Source organism: Nuphar pumila, chromosome 1, assembly GCF_984573655.1.
Source record: "Nuphar pumila chromosome 1, dmNupPumi1.hap1.1, whole genome shotgun sequence".
NCBI classification, from domain to species: Eukaryota; Viridiplantae; Streptophyta; class Magnoliopsida; order Nymphaeales; family Nymphaeaceae; genus Nuphar; species Nuphar pumila.
The window spans coordinates 7,452,527-7,469,203 of NC_143249.1; the positions used below are offsets into that span (position 1 = coordinate 7,452,527).

General features: G+C 42.1%; 1 protein-coding gene across 1 annotated transcript; it reads left to right on the forward strand.

The window, feature by feature from the left end:
• The first annotated feature begins 205 nt into the window (after positions 1-205).
• Positions 206-11,940, forward strand: LOC149847843 (uncharacterized). The gene is made up of 2 exons (XM_090004307.1): positions 206-911; positions 11,279-11,940. The coding sequence occupies exon 1, from the start codon at positions 219-221 to the stop codon at positions 885-887; it is 669 nt and encodes a 222-aa protein (XP_089860433.1). The 5' UTR covers positions 206-218; the 3' UTR covers positions 888-911; positions 11,279-11,940.
• The last annotated feature ends 4,737 nt before the right edge of the window (positions 11,941-16,677 follow it).

Sequence of the window (16,677 nt, forward strand, 5' to 3'; positions counted from 1 at the left end):
AATTACACTGCATCTGATTCTCCCTCGAATAATCAAAGCAGAGGCCCACCTTCAGCACTGCACAAAACTCGAAGCATTTTCTGATTTACTGCCCAAAAAAAAAACAAAAAAACTACCAACTGTAAAAAGGTTGCAACAAGTACTATGGTAACTAATACCTCCAGAGGATGTGTTCCTACCTCTCATCATCAATGTAAGCAAAAGAAAGAAAGAGAGAGATGGGGATGGAGATGTTGGTGCAGGCGGGGGTGGTGATCCTGGCGGTGGCGATGGTGGCTATGATGCAGCGGCTGACGGGGCGGGGGAGCCTCGCCTCCGTCCGCAGCCGGAACCGCGCCAGGATGCAGGCCAAGCGCCACTTCCTGCAGGGGGCGCAGCTCCTCGCGCGCTCTCGCGCCGCCCCGGAGCGCTCTTCGGTGGCGCTCTCCCTGGCCCGCTCCGCCGCGGAGGAGGCCGGCCGGGCCATCGCCCTCAATCCCCGGGACGCCTCCTCCCACATCCTCAGGGCCCTCTCCCTCGACAGCCAGGGCCACCCCTCAGCCGCCCTCCGTTCCCTCGACGCCGCCCTCCTGTCCCCGGCCGTCAGGACCCTCTCCCCTCAGGAGAAGGGGGACGCCCTCTACAAGAGGGCAGACCTCCTCCTCGATTCCTTGTCCTCTTCGTCGTCGCAGGGCGGTCGCCGGAGGCGGCTCGATTCGGCGGTTTCCGACCTCGAGGAGGCCGTCAAGCTCAGCCCCAAGAACGTCAGGGCGTTCTGCCTCTTGGGGTCTTGCTACGAGAGGAAAGGAATGGTGGGCGAGGCCAGGGGCGCCTTCGCGGAGGCGCTTCGGATCGATCCATTGTTTGCGGACGCGAAGGATGGGATCGATCGGCTCTCCGGGAAGTAGTAGTAGCTCCGCGGTGTTGATATGGTAATTTGCTTTTTCCCTTCTCCTATTGCTTGATTCCCCTTTTATTCTTCTCTTGATTTGTGTATGTGGTTAGAATATAGGAAGTGTTTTGGATGCACCCATTTATGATTTATCCCAGAAAAGTAGGATAAGTTGGGATGCTCTGTAGATTATATATACATGTTCTGGATTTCTGGATAAGTGGGTGCATCCAAGCATATTTTCTAAGTCGTCTCTGTTAAATGGGCACTCTGCTGAAGTGTTTGAATGCCATGAGAAGTATTAACAATGGTGACGTGGTAGAGAAGAATCATGATTGCTCTTTTCAGCTTAAAAGTTGGATTTTGTGTATGTGCTTCTTTGGGTTGGAATTAGTTATAGATGAACAGTATTGCATCTTGCGACGCATGCAACTTGAAGATTTTGTAACAGATTGGTGTGTTAAGAAATGGGATGTCAATCTATGGAGAAGAAATCTAGATCTAAGGGGCTTGAGTAATTAAGCAAGAACAAAACATGCAGTGTAGATTTAGAAAGTGTAACAATGTAAAGCAAGTTGCAGGTAAAGTAGAAGATTCTAGTGCCAAAATATAGAAGAGATTCAGAGTCTGAGTCTACTATGTTGCACTACTTCGATTGGTTTAAAATGGAAGAAGTTAAAATGAACTAATATTGTGTTGTGTGATTGTCCCGGGCTGAGTTTGGAATGGGGCATGAGCAGTGCGGAGCTCTACTGAGTGGAAAATGCATCGAGCGTAAGAACGCGCGGTATGTGTCAGCTTGATCGGTGACGTGCGGTGGTAGCATGGCATGCAATAGGCAACAATATCGTCGTTAGTGCATCGTTGTATGGCGGCACAGACGTGGAGCGTTGTTTGGCTAAGCAGTGCCAGCGGACCAGAGGGTGTTGCCTTTGAAGAGTTGCTTAAGAACCTCTCAACTTGCGGACGTCCCACGCGAGGCGATTGGACGCACGGGGGTGCGTGTGGGTTAGGAGTAATTCCCTCAGGAGTCACACTAGGTGATTCCAACCGAGTAAAGATACTCGGGGCTAGGCAAGAGAGAGCCTATGCGCCAGCGAATGAGTTTGGGTGGTGCTCTTCGCTATGGCATGAAATCATCAACTGGTCTTCGGACTGGGGTCGAAAGACTTGGATCCTTCAGTGGCGAGGTTTCAACTGGCTTGCGCATGGAGCTGCGATGTGCTTCATGGCATTCCAAGCTAAGGCAGGTTGGTGCCCTTATCAGAAGTGCTTAGTTGGTATGGGACGACTATGCACAAAGTGACATTGATAACATAGAACGCATTTGAAGATGCGCTTGAAGAGCTTCCGCTAGGCAGCTGTGCGCGGGGTAGCGCACAGGGCCAATATTCTGATTCAGCACATTGAAAGTGTTGGTGAGTGGCTTGTGGCCGTTAGTCTGGCCATATTGGTTAGTCTAGCGTGTTACAGGTTGCGAGCTATTCTCTGCCCGTGGCAAAAGTGGCTATGAGATAACGATTAGAAGGCTTGTGGCGGTAAGGAGGACCGTTGCGTCGCATGGGCTCATTGAAGGAAAATTAGCCTGTGACAATTGGTATCAGAGCAGATCGATATCTTGAGCAAGATATACTAAAAAAGAAAAGGTTCACAGAGACCTTGTTGTTCATGTGCGACACTGAAAGGAACAAAGATGGTTTATCCTTGCGATGCAAAATTACGTAACTGAAGATTCGTGAATCGAATCGCTGAAGCAAAGTAGTGGTTGGATGGTATGGGACATCTTTACCATGATATTCTGAAGCGTAAGATTGTTGTTCAGTTGCCGGCTATGGGAACGCAGATAAATAAAAAAGATTCTCACCAGTTGTGCGTTAGGCTCACAGGTGGAGCGTAGCGTTTGCCTTGTGCATGCACGTTGGATTCGGCTGGAAGGATTTGCACCTTTGGGTCGGAGAGACTTGATAAAACTTGTGCTCTCTCCCAAGTTTGTGGGTTAGCGGAGTGCCCACGTTGAGCAAAGATGCTCGTCGGTTTGGTCCCTTAAGTTGAAAGTGTTAAAATGTAATCTGTAATATATATATATATATATATTATTTAATATTATTATATTTTCTTTTATTATTTTCTTTTTTTCTTTTATTATTTTTCTTTATTTTCTTTTTTAGCATCTAGTTCAATAGAAACTAGATATTTGATCCAGTCAAGTTCCTGTTGGAACTTGACTGTGCAAACAGCTGTTGGACTGTAGTCCAACAGCTATAATAAATGCTGTTGGACTACAGTCCAACAGCTATAATAATAAATGTTGTTGGACTGTAGTCCAACAGCTATATTAAGAGACGTTGGAATCCAACGTCTCTTTTGGAGAGCTCAAAATGAGCTCTCCTCTCTCCCACTTTTTTGTATATATAGGGGTGAACCCCTTCAATGTATATTACTATGCTTCTTAAGCATTTTTGTTCATGAATAAAGTATTATTTATTTTTCAAGTGTTCTTCCTTTTATACCCTTTCAAGGGTCATGCTTGTAGTGTCTCCAATAGACACTTGTTTGTGAGTTATTTGTGCATTTGTTGAAGACCACCATTTCATTACATGGTATCAGAGCTACGAAATCCTTAGATCTTGAAGTGTTTCCGCCTCGATTTCCGTGCCACATTTACAAAAGGTGTTTTATCACCTTGTTCTTGGCTCAAGAAGATTTGTTTGAAGAAAGGCGAACTTGTGCTACAAAAAAAAAATTGGTTTTGTATCCTCTCTTATTCTTTTGTCTACTCTTTTTCTTTTCTTTTTATTTTTTTCTCTCTCTCCTCCTATTTATTCCTCTCTTACCCTTGTAAAAGATGAATGACAATGATAAGATCACCATCATTCCTATGAAGCTAAATGATACTAACTATGTAATGTGGGCTTCGATTATGAAGCACCACATTTGGGGAAAAGGTTTATGGGGTATAGTGGATGGTTCCGATTTGGAACCTAAACTATCTCTTACCAAGAAAGAGGGTGATAAAGAGGTTCCTCTAACGGAAGAAGAGAAGAGTAAGGCGTTAGCCACTTATGAAAAGAAATGGAAAGAATGGAGGATAGGGCATGCAAAAATTATGTCATGGCTCATCAATAGCATAGACATTAAAAAATGCTCTAGTCTAGCTAAGTTTGAGCATGCCGATAAGGCTTGGGAATACCTCAAAAACATGTATTCCCTTAAAGATATTGCACATGTATGCAATTTACAAGATAAAGTTCGGACAATGACTCAAAAAGATAAAACTATTCGAGAATATTATAATGAGTTGTCCGAACTTTGGGAAGAGTTGGCTCTTCTTGAGCCCAAATGGCATTGTGCCGAAGACATCGAGCTTCGCCAAAAGCAACTCGATATGAAACATTTCTATCAATTTGTGAATGGTCTAAGGCCGGAGTTTGAATCCACCAAATCGGCCCTTTTACATCGTGAAAAAATTCCTTCTATTGTTGATACTATAGAAGAGCTCTCTATGGAGGAAAATAGACTTAGAAAAAGTACTCCAAAAGTTGATGATGACTCCGTTTTAGCTGTATCTAGACCGGGGAATCATACTCGTACTTACAAGCCGCCTCATTTTGGAAGGCAAAACAACGACTTTGATAAAAGAAAAGTTATTTGTCATCATTGTCATGAACCGGGGCACTATAGGCCTCAATGTCCAAAGTTAAAAAGAAGAGAAGAAAAAAGAGTTGCATCTGTTGAATCTGAGTCAAAAGATCAAGATGCACCTGTGTCTATGACTCAACTGATGGAAATCCTTCAACCTCTTCTCAAAGGGGTATCCTCCTCAACCGAAGCCTCAACTGGAGCGGCAATTGCATCTTTCTCCGGTCCAGGTAACTTTCCTTGGCTTTTAGATTCTGGTGCTTCTTTTCATATGACCCCAAATGTTAATAGTCTATCCGAATGTCTTAAAAATAACTCAAGTGTGTCAAAGGTTTTTTACAGCCGATGGCACATCTCTCGAAGTAAAAGGAATAGGATGTTTTGAAAATCTTCAAAAATCCAAAAGATTTTTTATCCCAGAAGTTAGATATATCCCTAAACTTAATTTGAATCTCTTATCTGTCTCGCAAATATCTGATTATGGATGTAATATCTCCTTCTCTTCTCATGGTTGTTGGGTACATGATCGCCAGTCAGGGAAGGCCATAGAGAAGGAGGACTTTATTACATGGACTTTTTGGAATTACCCAAGAATGCATTTTGTTATAATATTCAGAAATTAGAATTGGATTTATGGCACAAAAGGCTTGGCCATCCTCATATGTCTAAAATTCAATATTTTCCAAGTTTGGAAAAATTTTGTAATTCTGAAAATTTTTCTTGTAAAGACTGCATTCTTGGCAAAATGAAAAGGTTACCATTTCTTAGTAGAACTTTTGTTTCCTCACGACCACTTAAGTTAATACATTCGGATGTTTGGGGCCCCGCACCAGTAATTTCCAAAGGTGGTTATACATATTATGTCATTTTTGTTGATGACTTTTCTAGACATACTTGGATTTATTTTCTTAAACATAAATCTGATGTCTTTGCTAACTTCCAAATATTTCATAAAATGGTTAAAAATAAGTTTCAAAATGATATTTCTATTTTTCGCACTGATTCACGGGGAGAATTTATGTCCAACGAATTCAAAGACTATCTCAATTTACATGGTATTACATATCAAAGATCATGTCCACACACTCCACAACAGAATGGCCTAGCCGAACGCAAACATCGGCACATTATGGAAACTACTAGGACATTGCTAATTGCAAATCAAGTTCCAAAAAGTTTTTGGGCTGAAGCGGTCCTAACTGCCACCTACCTCATTAATAGGATGTCATCTTCCTCATTAAAGAATACAACTCCAATAGAAAAGCTTGTTAACTTAACTCCAGATTATTCTAGATTAAGAGTCTTTGGATGCAAATGTTTTGTTTTCACCAACAGAAATGACAAACTCTCTCCTCGTGCAATCCCATGTGCCTTTTTAGGATATGCTGATAATAAAAAAGGCTACAGGTGTTTCGATTTTCAAAATGACAAATTATGTGTCAAGAAATGTATCTTTTTTGGAAAAAGAAAGCTTCTTTGAATTTGAAAAATCCAAGGATGTCACTGAATACTCGTTTTTAATTGATCCAATTTCAAAATCCAATGAATGCGATGTTGGATGTGACCTTGACAATGATCAAAGTCCTATTGTTGTTGAAAATGATGATAATGAAGAGCAAATCCATAGGGATGTTAGTCTACAATATTCAAGACGTAGAGAGCAAATCTTCCATGTGCATTACAAAAATACTCTGAAGTCTCACCTAGAAGAACGTCTAGAATCTCTAAACCTCCAGAAAAATTTGTGTCTTATGAATCTTTTTCACCCACGTATAGGGCCGCCATTACATTAATACAATCATATGTTGAACCATCATCCTATTCTCAAGCAAAAAATCATATAGAATGGATAGAAGCCATGAAAATAGAATTGGATGCACTAGAAAAGGCCAATACTTGGACGATACAAGATATTCCTCCGGGTAAGAAACCTATAGGTTGTAGGTGGGTATACAAAGTCAAAACCAAAAGTGATGGGACCCTGGAAAGATATAAGGCCCGTTTAGTAGCAAAAGGATATGCCCAAGAGTATGGCATCGATTATGAAGAAACATTTGCTCCTGTGGCCCGTATGACCACTGTTAGAACTTTAATAGCCTTGGCCTCCATTAGAACATGGCCTATCTTTCAATTAGATGTCAAAAATGCTTTCCTGAATGGGAATCTCGTTGAAGAAGTATACATGGAAGCCCCACCTGGTATTAGTATCCCTAAGGGTAAAGCTCTTCGTCTAGAAAAAGCTCTTTATGGTCTTAAACAGGCTCCAAAAGCCTGGTATGACCGATTTAGTCATGTTATGCTTGATATTGGTTTTCAACCTTGTTTAACTGACACTGCTTTGTTTGTTAAGAAATCTGATGCAGGCATCATTATTCTTCTTCTCTATGTGGACGATATGATCATCACCGGAGGCGACAAACAGAGAGTTGCAAATATCAAATCTCTTCTTAAAACTCACTTTGAAATGACTGACTTAGGTTTATTAAGATATTTTTTAGGCATTGAAGTTGCTTATTCCCCTCGGGGGTATTTGATATCTCAATCTAAATTTGCTCTTGATATCGTTTCCAGGTCTGAAATTACAGATGATAAGAAAGTAGACACTCTAGAAGTTGTCAATGTTAAAATGAAAATTGATGATGGAGAACTTCTTGATGATCCTACTCCTTATAGACAGCTTGTTGGAGCTCTTTCTTATCTTTCCATTACTAGGCTAGATATAACTCATGCAGTTCATACAGTCAGTCAGTTTCAGCATGCTCCCACCTCCGTGCACATGGGAGCGATTTTGCGTATTATTAGATACTTAAAATCCTCTCTTTCACGAGGACTCTTCTTGTCTGCTTCATCTTCATTAAATTTAATTGCATATACTGATGCTGACTGGGAAGGTGATCCCAATAATAGACACTCAACTACTGGTTTTTGTGTGTTCCTAGGTGAAACCTTAATTTCGTGGAGGTGCAAGAAGCAGCAGAAAGTCTCTCTTTCCTCCACCGAAGCTGAATACAGAGCCATGGCAACTACCACTATGGAGGTTGTTTGGCTCAGACGATTGCTAGTGGATATGGGAGCCAAAGCAACGCAAGCTTCAAAGATGTGCTGTGACAACAAAAGTGCGATCTACATTGCAAGCAACCGGACATTCCATGAGCGCACTAAACACATTGAGATGGACTGTCACTATGTCAGAGAGGAATACTTACATGGAACCATTGATCTGCCATATGTTACATCAGAATATCAATTAGCAGACTTCTTCACCAAGCCTCTCGCTGCTCCCAGATTTCACTTCCTCTTAGACAAACTTTCGCTCATTGTACCGTAAGTTTGAGGGGGAGTGTTAAAATGTAATCTGTAATATATATATATATATATATTATTTAATATTATTATATTTTCTTTTATTATTTTTTTTTTTATTTTTCTTTATTTTCTTTTTTAGCATCTAGTTCAATAGAAACTAGATATTTGATCCAGTCAAGTTCCTGTTGGAACTTGACTGTGCAAATAGCTGTTGGACTGTAGTCCAACAGCTATAATAAATGTTGTTGAACTACAGTCCAACAGCTATGATAATAAATGTTGTTGGACTGTAGTCCAACAACTATATTAAGAGACGTTGGAATCCAACGTCTCTTTTGGAGAGCTCAAAATGAGCTCTCCTCTCTCCCACTTTTTTGTATATATAGGGGTGAACCCCTTCAATGTATATTACTATGCTTCTTAAGCATTTTGTTCATGAATAAAGTATTATTTATTTTTCAAGTGTTCTTCCTTTTATACCCTTTCAAGGGTCATGCTTGTAGTGTCTCCAATAAACACTTGTTTGTGAGTTATTTGTGCATTTGTTGAAGACCACCATTTCATTACAGAAAGTTCTCTGAGAAGTGTGTGTGCAGAAAGAGTTGTTGTTCTTGGATCGTTGATCCCTGCGGAAATTCTCTGCTGCCTCTAGAAGAGAGTTGCAACATGCGGGCTTCGGGAGGGGAGCAGCAGCATTGGGCTGAAGGTGCCTATGTGAGGAGGACGCAGTGGCATTGGGCCGAAGGTGCCTATGTGAGGAGGACGAGTGCCACGAAGACACTCTGAAGGATCGCATTGGGTTAATGCTCCAGCAAAACATTCCCCACTTGAGGACTCAGATGGATCATCGAAAAACCGTAAATGTTGTGCTAAAGGGGTAGAGATCTCTACGGTACACATTGGTGGTCATCTTTCTCTGAGAGGATCACAAAGGGCTCAAAGTGCCCTTGCTGAGGTTGGAAGGCAACTCAACCATGAGCTTAATGACGACAAGCTTGTCGTGCAGGTAAGGATGCCCTGCTTGAGTTGGAACTACACTGGGGTTCCACGAGCATAGAATGCTCGTTGCAAGAAAGCGGAAGACTGCTGTCTAAGCAATCAGAGATGCGCTAAGGTATGGGACTTGGCATATTGAAGATTGTGGAGATGGTGGATAAACACTAGAACAAGTTGTGCTGGAAGAAAAAGAAGTTAGCCAAAAGTTAACACAAAAAGGGAACTGGCAGATCAAGCTAACTGCGTTCTTACCTACACCAACATTATCGAGGACGTATAATGGCTTGGGTGGGGGAGCATGTCCCGGGCTAAGTTTGGAATGGGGCATGAGCAGTGCGGAGCTCTACTGAGTGAAAAATGCATCGAGCGTAAGAACGCGCGGTATGCGTCAGCTTGATCGGTGACGTGCGGTGGTAGCATGGCATGCGATAGGCAACAATATAGTCGTTAGTGCATCGTTGTATGGCGGCACAGACGTGGAGCGTTGTTTGGCTAAGCAGTGCCAGCGGACCAGAGGGTGTTGCCTTTGGAGAGTTGCTTAAGAACCTCTCAACTTGCGGACGTCCCACGCGAGACGATTGGATGCACGGGGGTGCGTGTGGGTTAGGAGTAATTCCCTCAGGAGTCACACTAGGTGATTCCAACCGAGTAAAGATACTCGGGGCTAGGCAAGAGAGAGCCTATGCGCCAGCGAATGAGTTTGGGTGGTGCTCTTCGCTATGGCATGAAATCATCAACTGGTCTTCGGACTGGGGTCGAAAGACTTGGATCCTTCAGTGGCGAGGTTTCAACTGGCTTGCGCATGGAGCTGCGATGTGCTCCATGGCATTCCAAGCTAAGGCAGGTTGGTACCCTTATCGGGAGTGCTTAGTTGGTATGGGACGACTATGCACAAAGTGACATTGATAACATAGAACGCATTTGAAGATGCGCTTGAAGAGCTTCCGCTAGGCAGCTGTGCGCGGGGTAGCGCAGAGGGCCAATATTCTGATTTAGCACATTGAAAGTGTTGGTGAGTGGCTTGTGGCCGTTAGTCTGGCCATATTGGCTAGTCTAGCGTGTTACAGGTTGCGAGCTATTCTATGCCTGTGGCAAAAGTGGCTATGAGATAGCGATTAGAAGGCTTGTGGCGGTAAGGAGGACCGTTGCGCCGCATGGGCTCATTGAAGGAAAATTAGCCCGTGACAGTGATAATACTTGATATATGACGTTGATCATATTTTTGTTGCATGATATAGAGTTTTGGGTGGTAAGAGGCAATGGTAAAATAGAGCTCATGGAAGTGAGACATATATGCTAAGTTGTAGTCCCCAGTTAATGAGAAATAATCAAGTAGTGAACAAGTATATTAGAGGTGATTAAATGGCTTTGTTGATGACAGAAAGAATTAGCAGATGCTACACAGGATAGTTCGAATGTGATTTTTAAGATTTAAAACACAACCTGTATGAAGGTCTGATTTTATTCAGGTTGAGGGAATTGGAGGGGAAAGGTGAGTAGTAAATGACGAGGTTGTGAGAGATAACAGGAGAGAATGTAGAGCAACTCCGATGAGCTTTTGTTAAAAAAATGAGTAGATAAATAGGACATGTATAGAGGTGGTATATGATCAATGATGAAGAAGATGGTGTGCACTAGCACACAAAATGCAAGATTAGATTATCAGTGTACAATATGTCAACACTCGCTCAATTAGCCAAGAACTGAACTCGATCATCACCCCTGCAAGAAAGGAAGCAGCAGCAAACAAACACGTATCTAAGCTCACTATATTGTCTGCCAGCATCACTCTCTTCTGGTACCTTTTTTCTTTCCTTTTTTAATGACGAGGGTGCCACCAGGATGGACTGAGAATCATGGGATGGATGGTTTATTGGGTTTTGTGCTATTCATCTGCCTTTGACTTACCTTATATAGTTATATTTGACCAAAAACTGAAATACCAGTTAGAAGGATGGAGAAATGGGAAAATATATTAGTTAAAAGAGGTCGGGGTAGGCCTAGGAAGACATGGATGGAGATGATAGGAAAGGATATGAATGCTTTGAACCTCACCGAGGACATGGCATTGGATAGAAATGATTTGAGGAGAAGGATTCATGTGGAAGACCCAGAATGATTTTCTTTTTTGGTTCATCTCGCCGACCCCAATTGTTTTGGGATGAAGGCGCTAGTCGGTTCATGAAGACTGGCTCTATGTTGAATCAAAATAAATTCTTAAGAGCAAACATGAAAGGGTTGAACTTCATTTGCATCATTCATTATTTAATAGATTGTATTTAGTAGGCCTTTTGATTGGTTAAACTACACATATAAAGGCACCTGTAAACCTTTTCCTTTTTTTTTTCAATTTTGCCTTTGAATATTAGTTAACCTGCTCTTTATTTGCATACTTTCAAATCGATCATTTCACTTATTTTTTCTTCAGCTCCAGCTACGTATTGATTAGCTCTGTACTTGTGGCAGTTCTTGGATAGGCAAGTGCATTCTGAGCCCTATTTTATGCAGTTCAGAGACAAGATTGCTGTTACCAATCACAACAATTAAACCATGCACTTCTATTCAATGTATCACGATCAACTGAACAAGAAATGCAACAATCTCATGAAAACCGGACAGAATTATCATGTTCTAGATTGGTCTTCTCCATTCCATTTTCATTCTCACAACCTTTTATTCTTTCCCCTGCATATTCCAATCTATGAAGTCTGGTCTCATGATATGCTTTTTAACCAAGATAGCCAGGATCTAAGGTTGAGGGGCCATTGCTTGGTGCGATTGTAAAGTGCTCAAGCTGTCAGCATGGAAACATGGGTGCTGAGTCCTGAAGGCGGGCGCTTCTTGCCAGAAAAATCAGCTGATAGGATTGACCCCAATATGGGCCTTTTCTTTTCTTTTTTCTTTTTTAAGCTGGGATCTGTGGTTGAAGTACTTGAGATGTAGGATTTGGAAACTGATAGTACTGATAAAAAGGAAAGAAGAGAGGACATTCTTTTTCTTCTAAAATGTAGTTTAACAATGGTGATGTCGTTCTTGCTAAGAAATTTCATTTTCCTGAGATCACAGTCCGGTTGGCCCTTTCTTTCTTGTAGCTAAATGTTGAGTTACAGCAAGGATGCATCAGGCATTGGAAGTTCATTGGTAATAAAAAAACAAGGATGTGCCACAAGCTAATACAAGAACATGAGTTGAGCCCTTTTATGGTGTCCACACTATTTACAGTTGTTGAAGTTTGAACCAACATTTATGACTTAGAAGTCCACCTTAGCACAAACACCCCAGTAAACTGCAACTTCAACAAAAAGAATGTCAGGTAAGTTCTATTAAAAATAATCCTGAAATAGTATCTGTTAAACTGCTATCGGAAATTCTCAGCCTGTCACAGGGATATTCTATTTTTGCTTCCGTTCTGTATTTCCTTGTATATTAGCTATATTGAAAAAAATGGTCATATCCCTATATCCACAGCCATATCCATGTGTGTCATAGTTCACAACAGAAGAAGCTTCTTTGATGGCAAACAGAAAGTCACTAGGTTGTCCAGGTCCTCAATCTTATCCTTGTTATGTTCCTGAGTAACCTCCTGGTCTTCTGCTTAATCAGGGAAGAAAATGGGCTCAACCTTGACTTAAATTATCAGCAAACAACAATTAATTTGCATCGTTATCTCATAATTTCTCTGCAATGCCATGGTATGCTGTCTGGGGGTAACGAACCTGGTTGAAATGACAGCAACTTATTTCAAATCCTCAGCAAACTGAGCTGCTCGTGGCTTGCTCGGTTCTCAGTTTGACTCATATGAAGCTCATTCAAGCTTATCAAATGAGCTCTGCGAACCGAGCCACAAGAAGCTCGTGTAGCATAAGTGAGCCAAGCATAAACAATGGCTGTTCCTCTCCCCTTAGGTTAAACAGACACATATATGATTTATATAGCGCTTGCATCAAAAGTAGCATGTTGGTTTAACTGGTTAGACAACATGCTTACAAACTCCAGGTCGTGAGAATCATTGTCACCATGGAACATTCTAAAAGGTAATATCTTTTTATTTTAACGGGGCAGCTGGGGCCTGGCTCATTCGGCACGGGCTCATACTCCCTTGAGTTTGGCTCAGCTCACCTGAGCCAGACAAACTGAGCTCAGACACCCAGTTTTCGGTTCGTTGGGCTCATTTACCAGACCTAGCTGTAATTAAAATTTTGAAAGCGCAATTTATGGCAAGCCTCTTGAATTTCAGCAATCATCCAAGAAATGAGTGATATCTTCAGAAACTGTAGCAGCTACCTTGAGAGCTTCCTTGGGAATGCATTGTTTGCTGGATTGAAGAAGGATTACGCACCCTTAGGTTTAGGGATGGCAGTGGACTGGGGTGGGAGACAAGGTCTCCCACCCTCGTCCAGTCTCAAAATTCTGCCCTCCATCTCCGCACGGGTTTTGATTTTAACCTCCATCCCCGGTCCAAATGGGAGCGACGCAGGGCGAGACCCCATTTTCCCTTGGTCCATTACCATCCCTAAAGAAGAATTGGGGACGGGATGGGGCAGGGCAAGGCGGGGATCGGGATGGGGCAGGGCAAGGTGGGGGTCGGAATGGGGATGGGGCAGGGTGGAGGAAAGCGTAAGTCCATCCCCGCCTCCATCCTTGTACGAGTTTTGATTTTAACCTCCATCCCCGTCTCCATCCGCATTTCATGTACTCCATCCCTGGTCTAAACTGGGCGAGGGGAGGTGGTGCTCGTTTCCCTCTATCCACTGCCATCCCTGCTTAGGTTTTGGGCTCCCAAAGAAAACAAAGCCCGTTCTATTTGGGAGGACCAGCAAAGAATAACGGTTGACTGACGCTAAGGATGATTGGGCCAGTCCAGTGAATCTTTTGTTGCTAGACTCCAACCAGCAGATCCAAATCAAACCCGTTCCATTTGCATTAAGAAAAGCATCTGTAATAAACGGATCTAGCAGTTTCTTTTCATGCTCAAGTCAAGATGTCGGTGGACTCCTCGGTCACTTCTTTCAGTTGCCTCTGGTGGTTATTTTGGTTTAAAAGTTTTGTAAACTTTGAATGACTCATGGAACTTGGCAGGCCAATGGTCTCTGTCAGACTTGATTAATTAGAGGCCAAGGTTTGGCAGGTTCATAATTAAGCAGACATTGATGAGAAGTTTTTGTATTTAATACACCAGGCCCTGCCTGGTTTAGTCCTGACCTGAAAGGACAGAGCCTAGGCACAAGGAAACATGGTTTGTTGTGAGTCCAGTCCAGCCCAACTTTCTTGTCTGACAAAATCAATTCATCATTTACCACTTTCAGGGCATGTTTGATGGCTTGTCCAGGTTTGGACAAAACGAAGAAAAAGAATTTCTGTTTGTTCTGTAACAATTTTTCCAAGTTCAATGTTTGTTTGGATCGTACTCAAATGCTATACTCCAAATGTTCGTAGTTTGATGACAATGTATGGGCAACTTGGACAGTCATGGATAATGGGTCAAGTTACTTTATTTTGGATCATATGACCCATCCGTTCACTATTTTACATGTTTTAACAAGTTTATTATGATTTTTTGCCCAAATATGGATTCAATTACTTAATTATATCTAAAAATCATGGATTTTTGCCCTGAATATGAATTTAGAATTAAAATTTTGCCCTGAATATGGATCTCTATCTCTCCAGAGAGATCGTCGCAGTAGCCAATCAAAAAAACCAAATGACGATGTCGAAGCTTGGACAACATCTGAATTTCAGTTTGAAACTCAGTGAGACCTTGCTCCGATATTGGATTTCCTCTTTTGATAGCAACGTTGGTGCCATCGTCAATCATTCCCCTGTAAACTTTGCCAAAGCCACCTACACCGAGAAGCAGACCCTCATCAAACTTGTTGGTCGCATCCAATATCTCTTGGAAGGTGAATAAGCACCCCAAATTTGAATTTGCCAAAGAGATGAAGCTGGCAGTTTCGGTCTTTTGAGAAGTAGTTGAAACTTTGCTCATGGTGTGTGAATTTCCATATAATGGCAATGGCAGACACGGATGAGCATGGTGTTGCCTTTTCGATCTCAAAAAGACAAAGCAACGGTAATACAAAGCTATCAGCAGAACTGTCGCCAGACTGCCCACAAGCACTCTAAGAACGATTGTCAACTTCATCTTCTTCGGCTGTGAACCGGAATAAATGTTTCTCCAAACTTCCAGAATCATTGCTGGTCTTCATGATCTCTAAACCATTGAGAGTGGCATTGGCATTATCCAAAATAGTCCAATCAAGCACTACAAGAAAATTGTTAATTAGCGCCGGAAATTTGCGACGGATTTTTTCCGTCGCTAATTAGCGACAGATTAGCTAGAGATACAATCTGTCGCTAATTCGCGACGGATTAGCGAGGAAACAACTTTTATCGCTAATCTGTCGCTACTTAGCGACGGATTAGCGACTGCAATTTTTTGTCGCTAATTCTTATTACAAGAACACCATTTTAGCGATGGATTTAGAGAGGGAACTCTGTCGTCGCTAATCCGTCGCTAATTAGCGACGGCGTAGCGACAGAATATATTCCGTCGCTTTTCTGGTATTTTGATTTACGACGGCTTAGCGACGGAATTATTCCGTCGCTAAATGTCGCGTAAATCCCTAATTCCATCCCTCTTTCTCTTTTTCCTGTTTCGCTGTCTTGCTCCCGCCCGCCGCCCTCTCCCTCCTGCCGCTCGTCGGCTCTCGCCACCGCCCGGCCGCCGCCGCTCGCCAGCCGCCGCTCCCCGTCCACCGCTCGCCAGCCGCCGCTCGCCAGCCGTCCACCGCTCGCCAGCCGTCCACCGCTCGCCAGCCGTCCACCGCTCGCCAGCTGCCGCTCCCCGTCAGCCTCCCGCCACCGCCCGGCGACGCGCAGGTAATCATTTGCATCTGCATTTTCTTCTTCTTCTTCTTCTCTTCTTCTTCTTCTTCCTTCGATTCCTCATCTGCATTTTCTTCTTCTTCCATTAATTCTGTATAAAACAGAATAAATAAAAAACAAAAACAAGAGAAATAAAAAACTGTTTTTCTGATCATGAGGGTGGTTTCTTAGTTTAAATATGAAAAAAAAAAACTCACCCCCACAGGAAACCTTTCGGCAACTCGTTTACATGGCACGAAACAAACGCACCCTTAGTAGGGATGCCAACAGTTAAGAGTTGGGATCAGAAAATACATTGGAGGAGTCATATAGGTTCGGATCCAGGACAACCTAAATTTCCAAAAAAAAAACCCTTACTAAATCTGACCCATTTGCATCCCTAACCCTTAGTTTTCTTTTATTTTCTTATTGTGTTTCACATACTTGTTGGTTGATCTTTTTGTGTAAATGTGTTGGCTCAATTCATGATATGAATGACCTATCAGTGACCCATGTTGAGCCTGTTTCTTTCATGAATGAAATGTTTATTTTTTACTTGTGTTGGGGCTTGGGAAGAACCTGATCTTAAAATTAATAAATAAGTACATAAAGGGAACTTGTATACATCATATAAATCTGATTGATGATGAAGCCTGAATTCATGCATGCATGGTAGTGTGGAGTTATTGATTCCTAATAGTCATACATTGTTTGATTAATTAATGTGTTCCTAACAGCTATTTGTTCTGTTTGGTATGTGTCAATTTTGAGTTTATGCCTAATTTATGCACAAATATACCTATGTCTTGTTTGATGTCAATTTTTTATTTTTTTATCATTGTTGAATTTCCTGCTTTTCAATTGAGTCGGTTCTTGTTTGCTTTCTTTTTCAGCATTGCATTACCTATTTTTCTTTTCTGAATTTTCAGTAATTTTCTGTTTGCTTTACTGTTTACATTAGGTATAGTTTTTAGTTTTTTTTCTGTTGCTAATTGTTC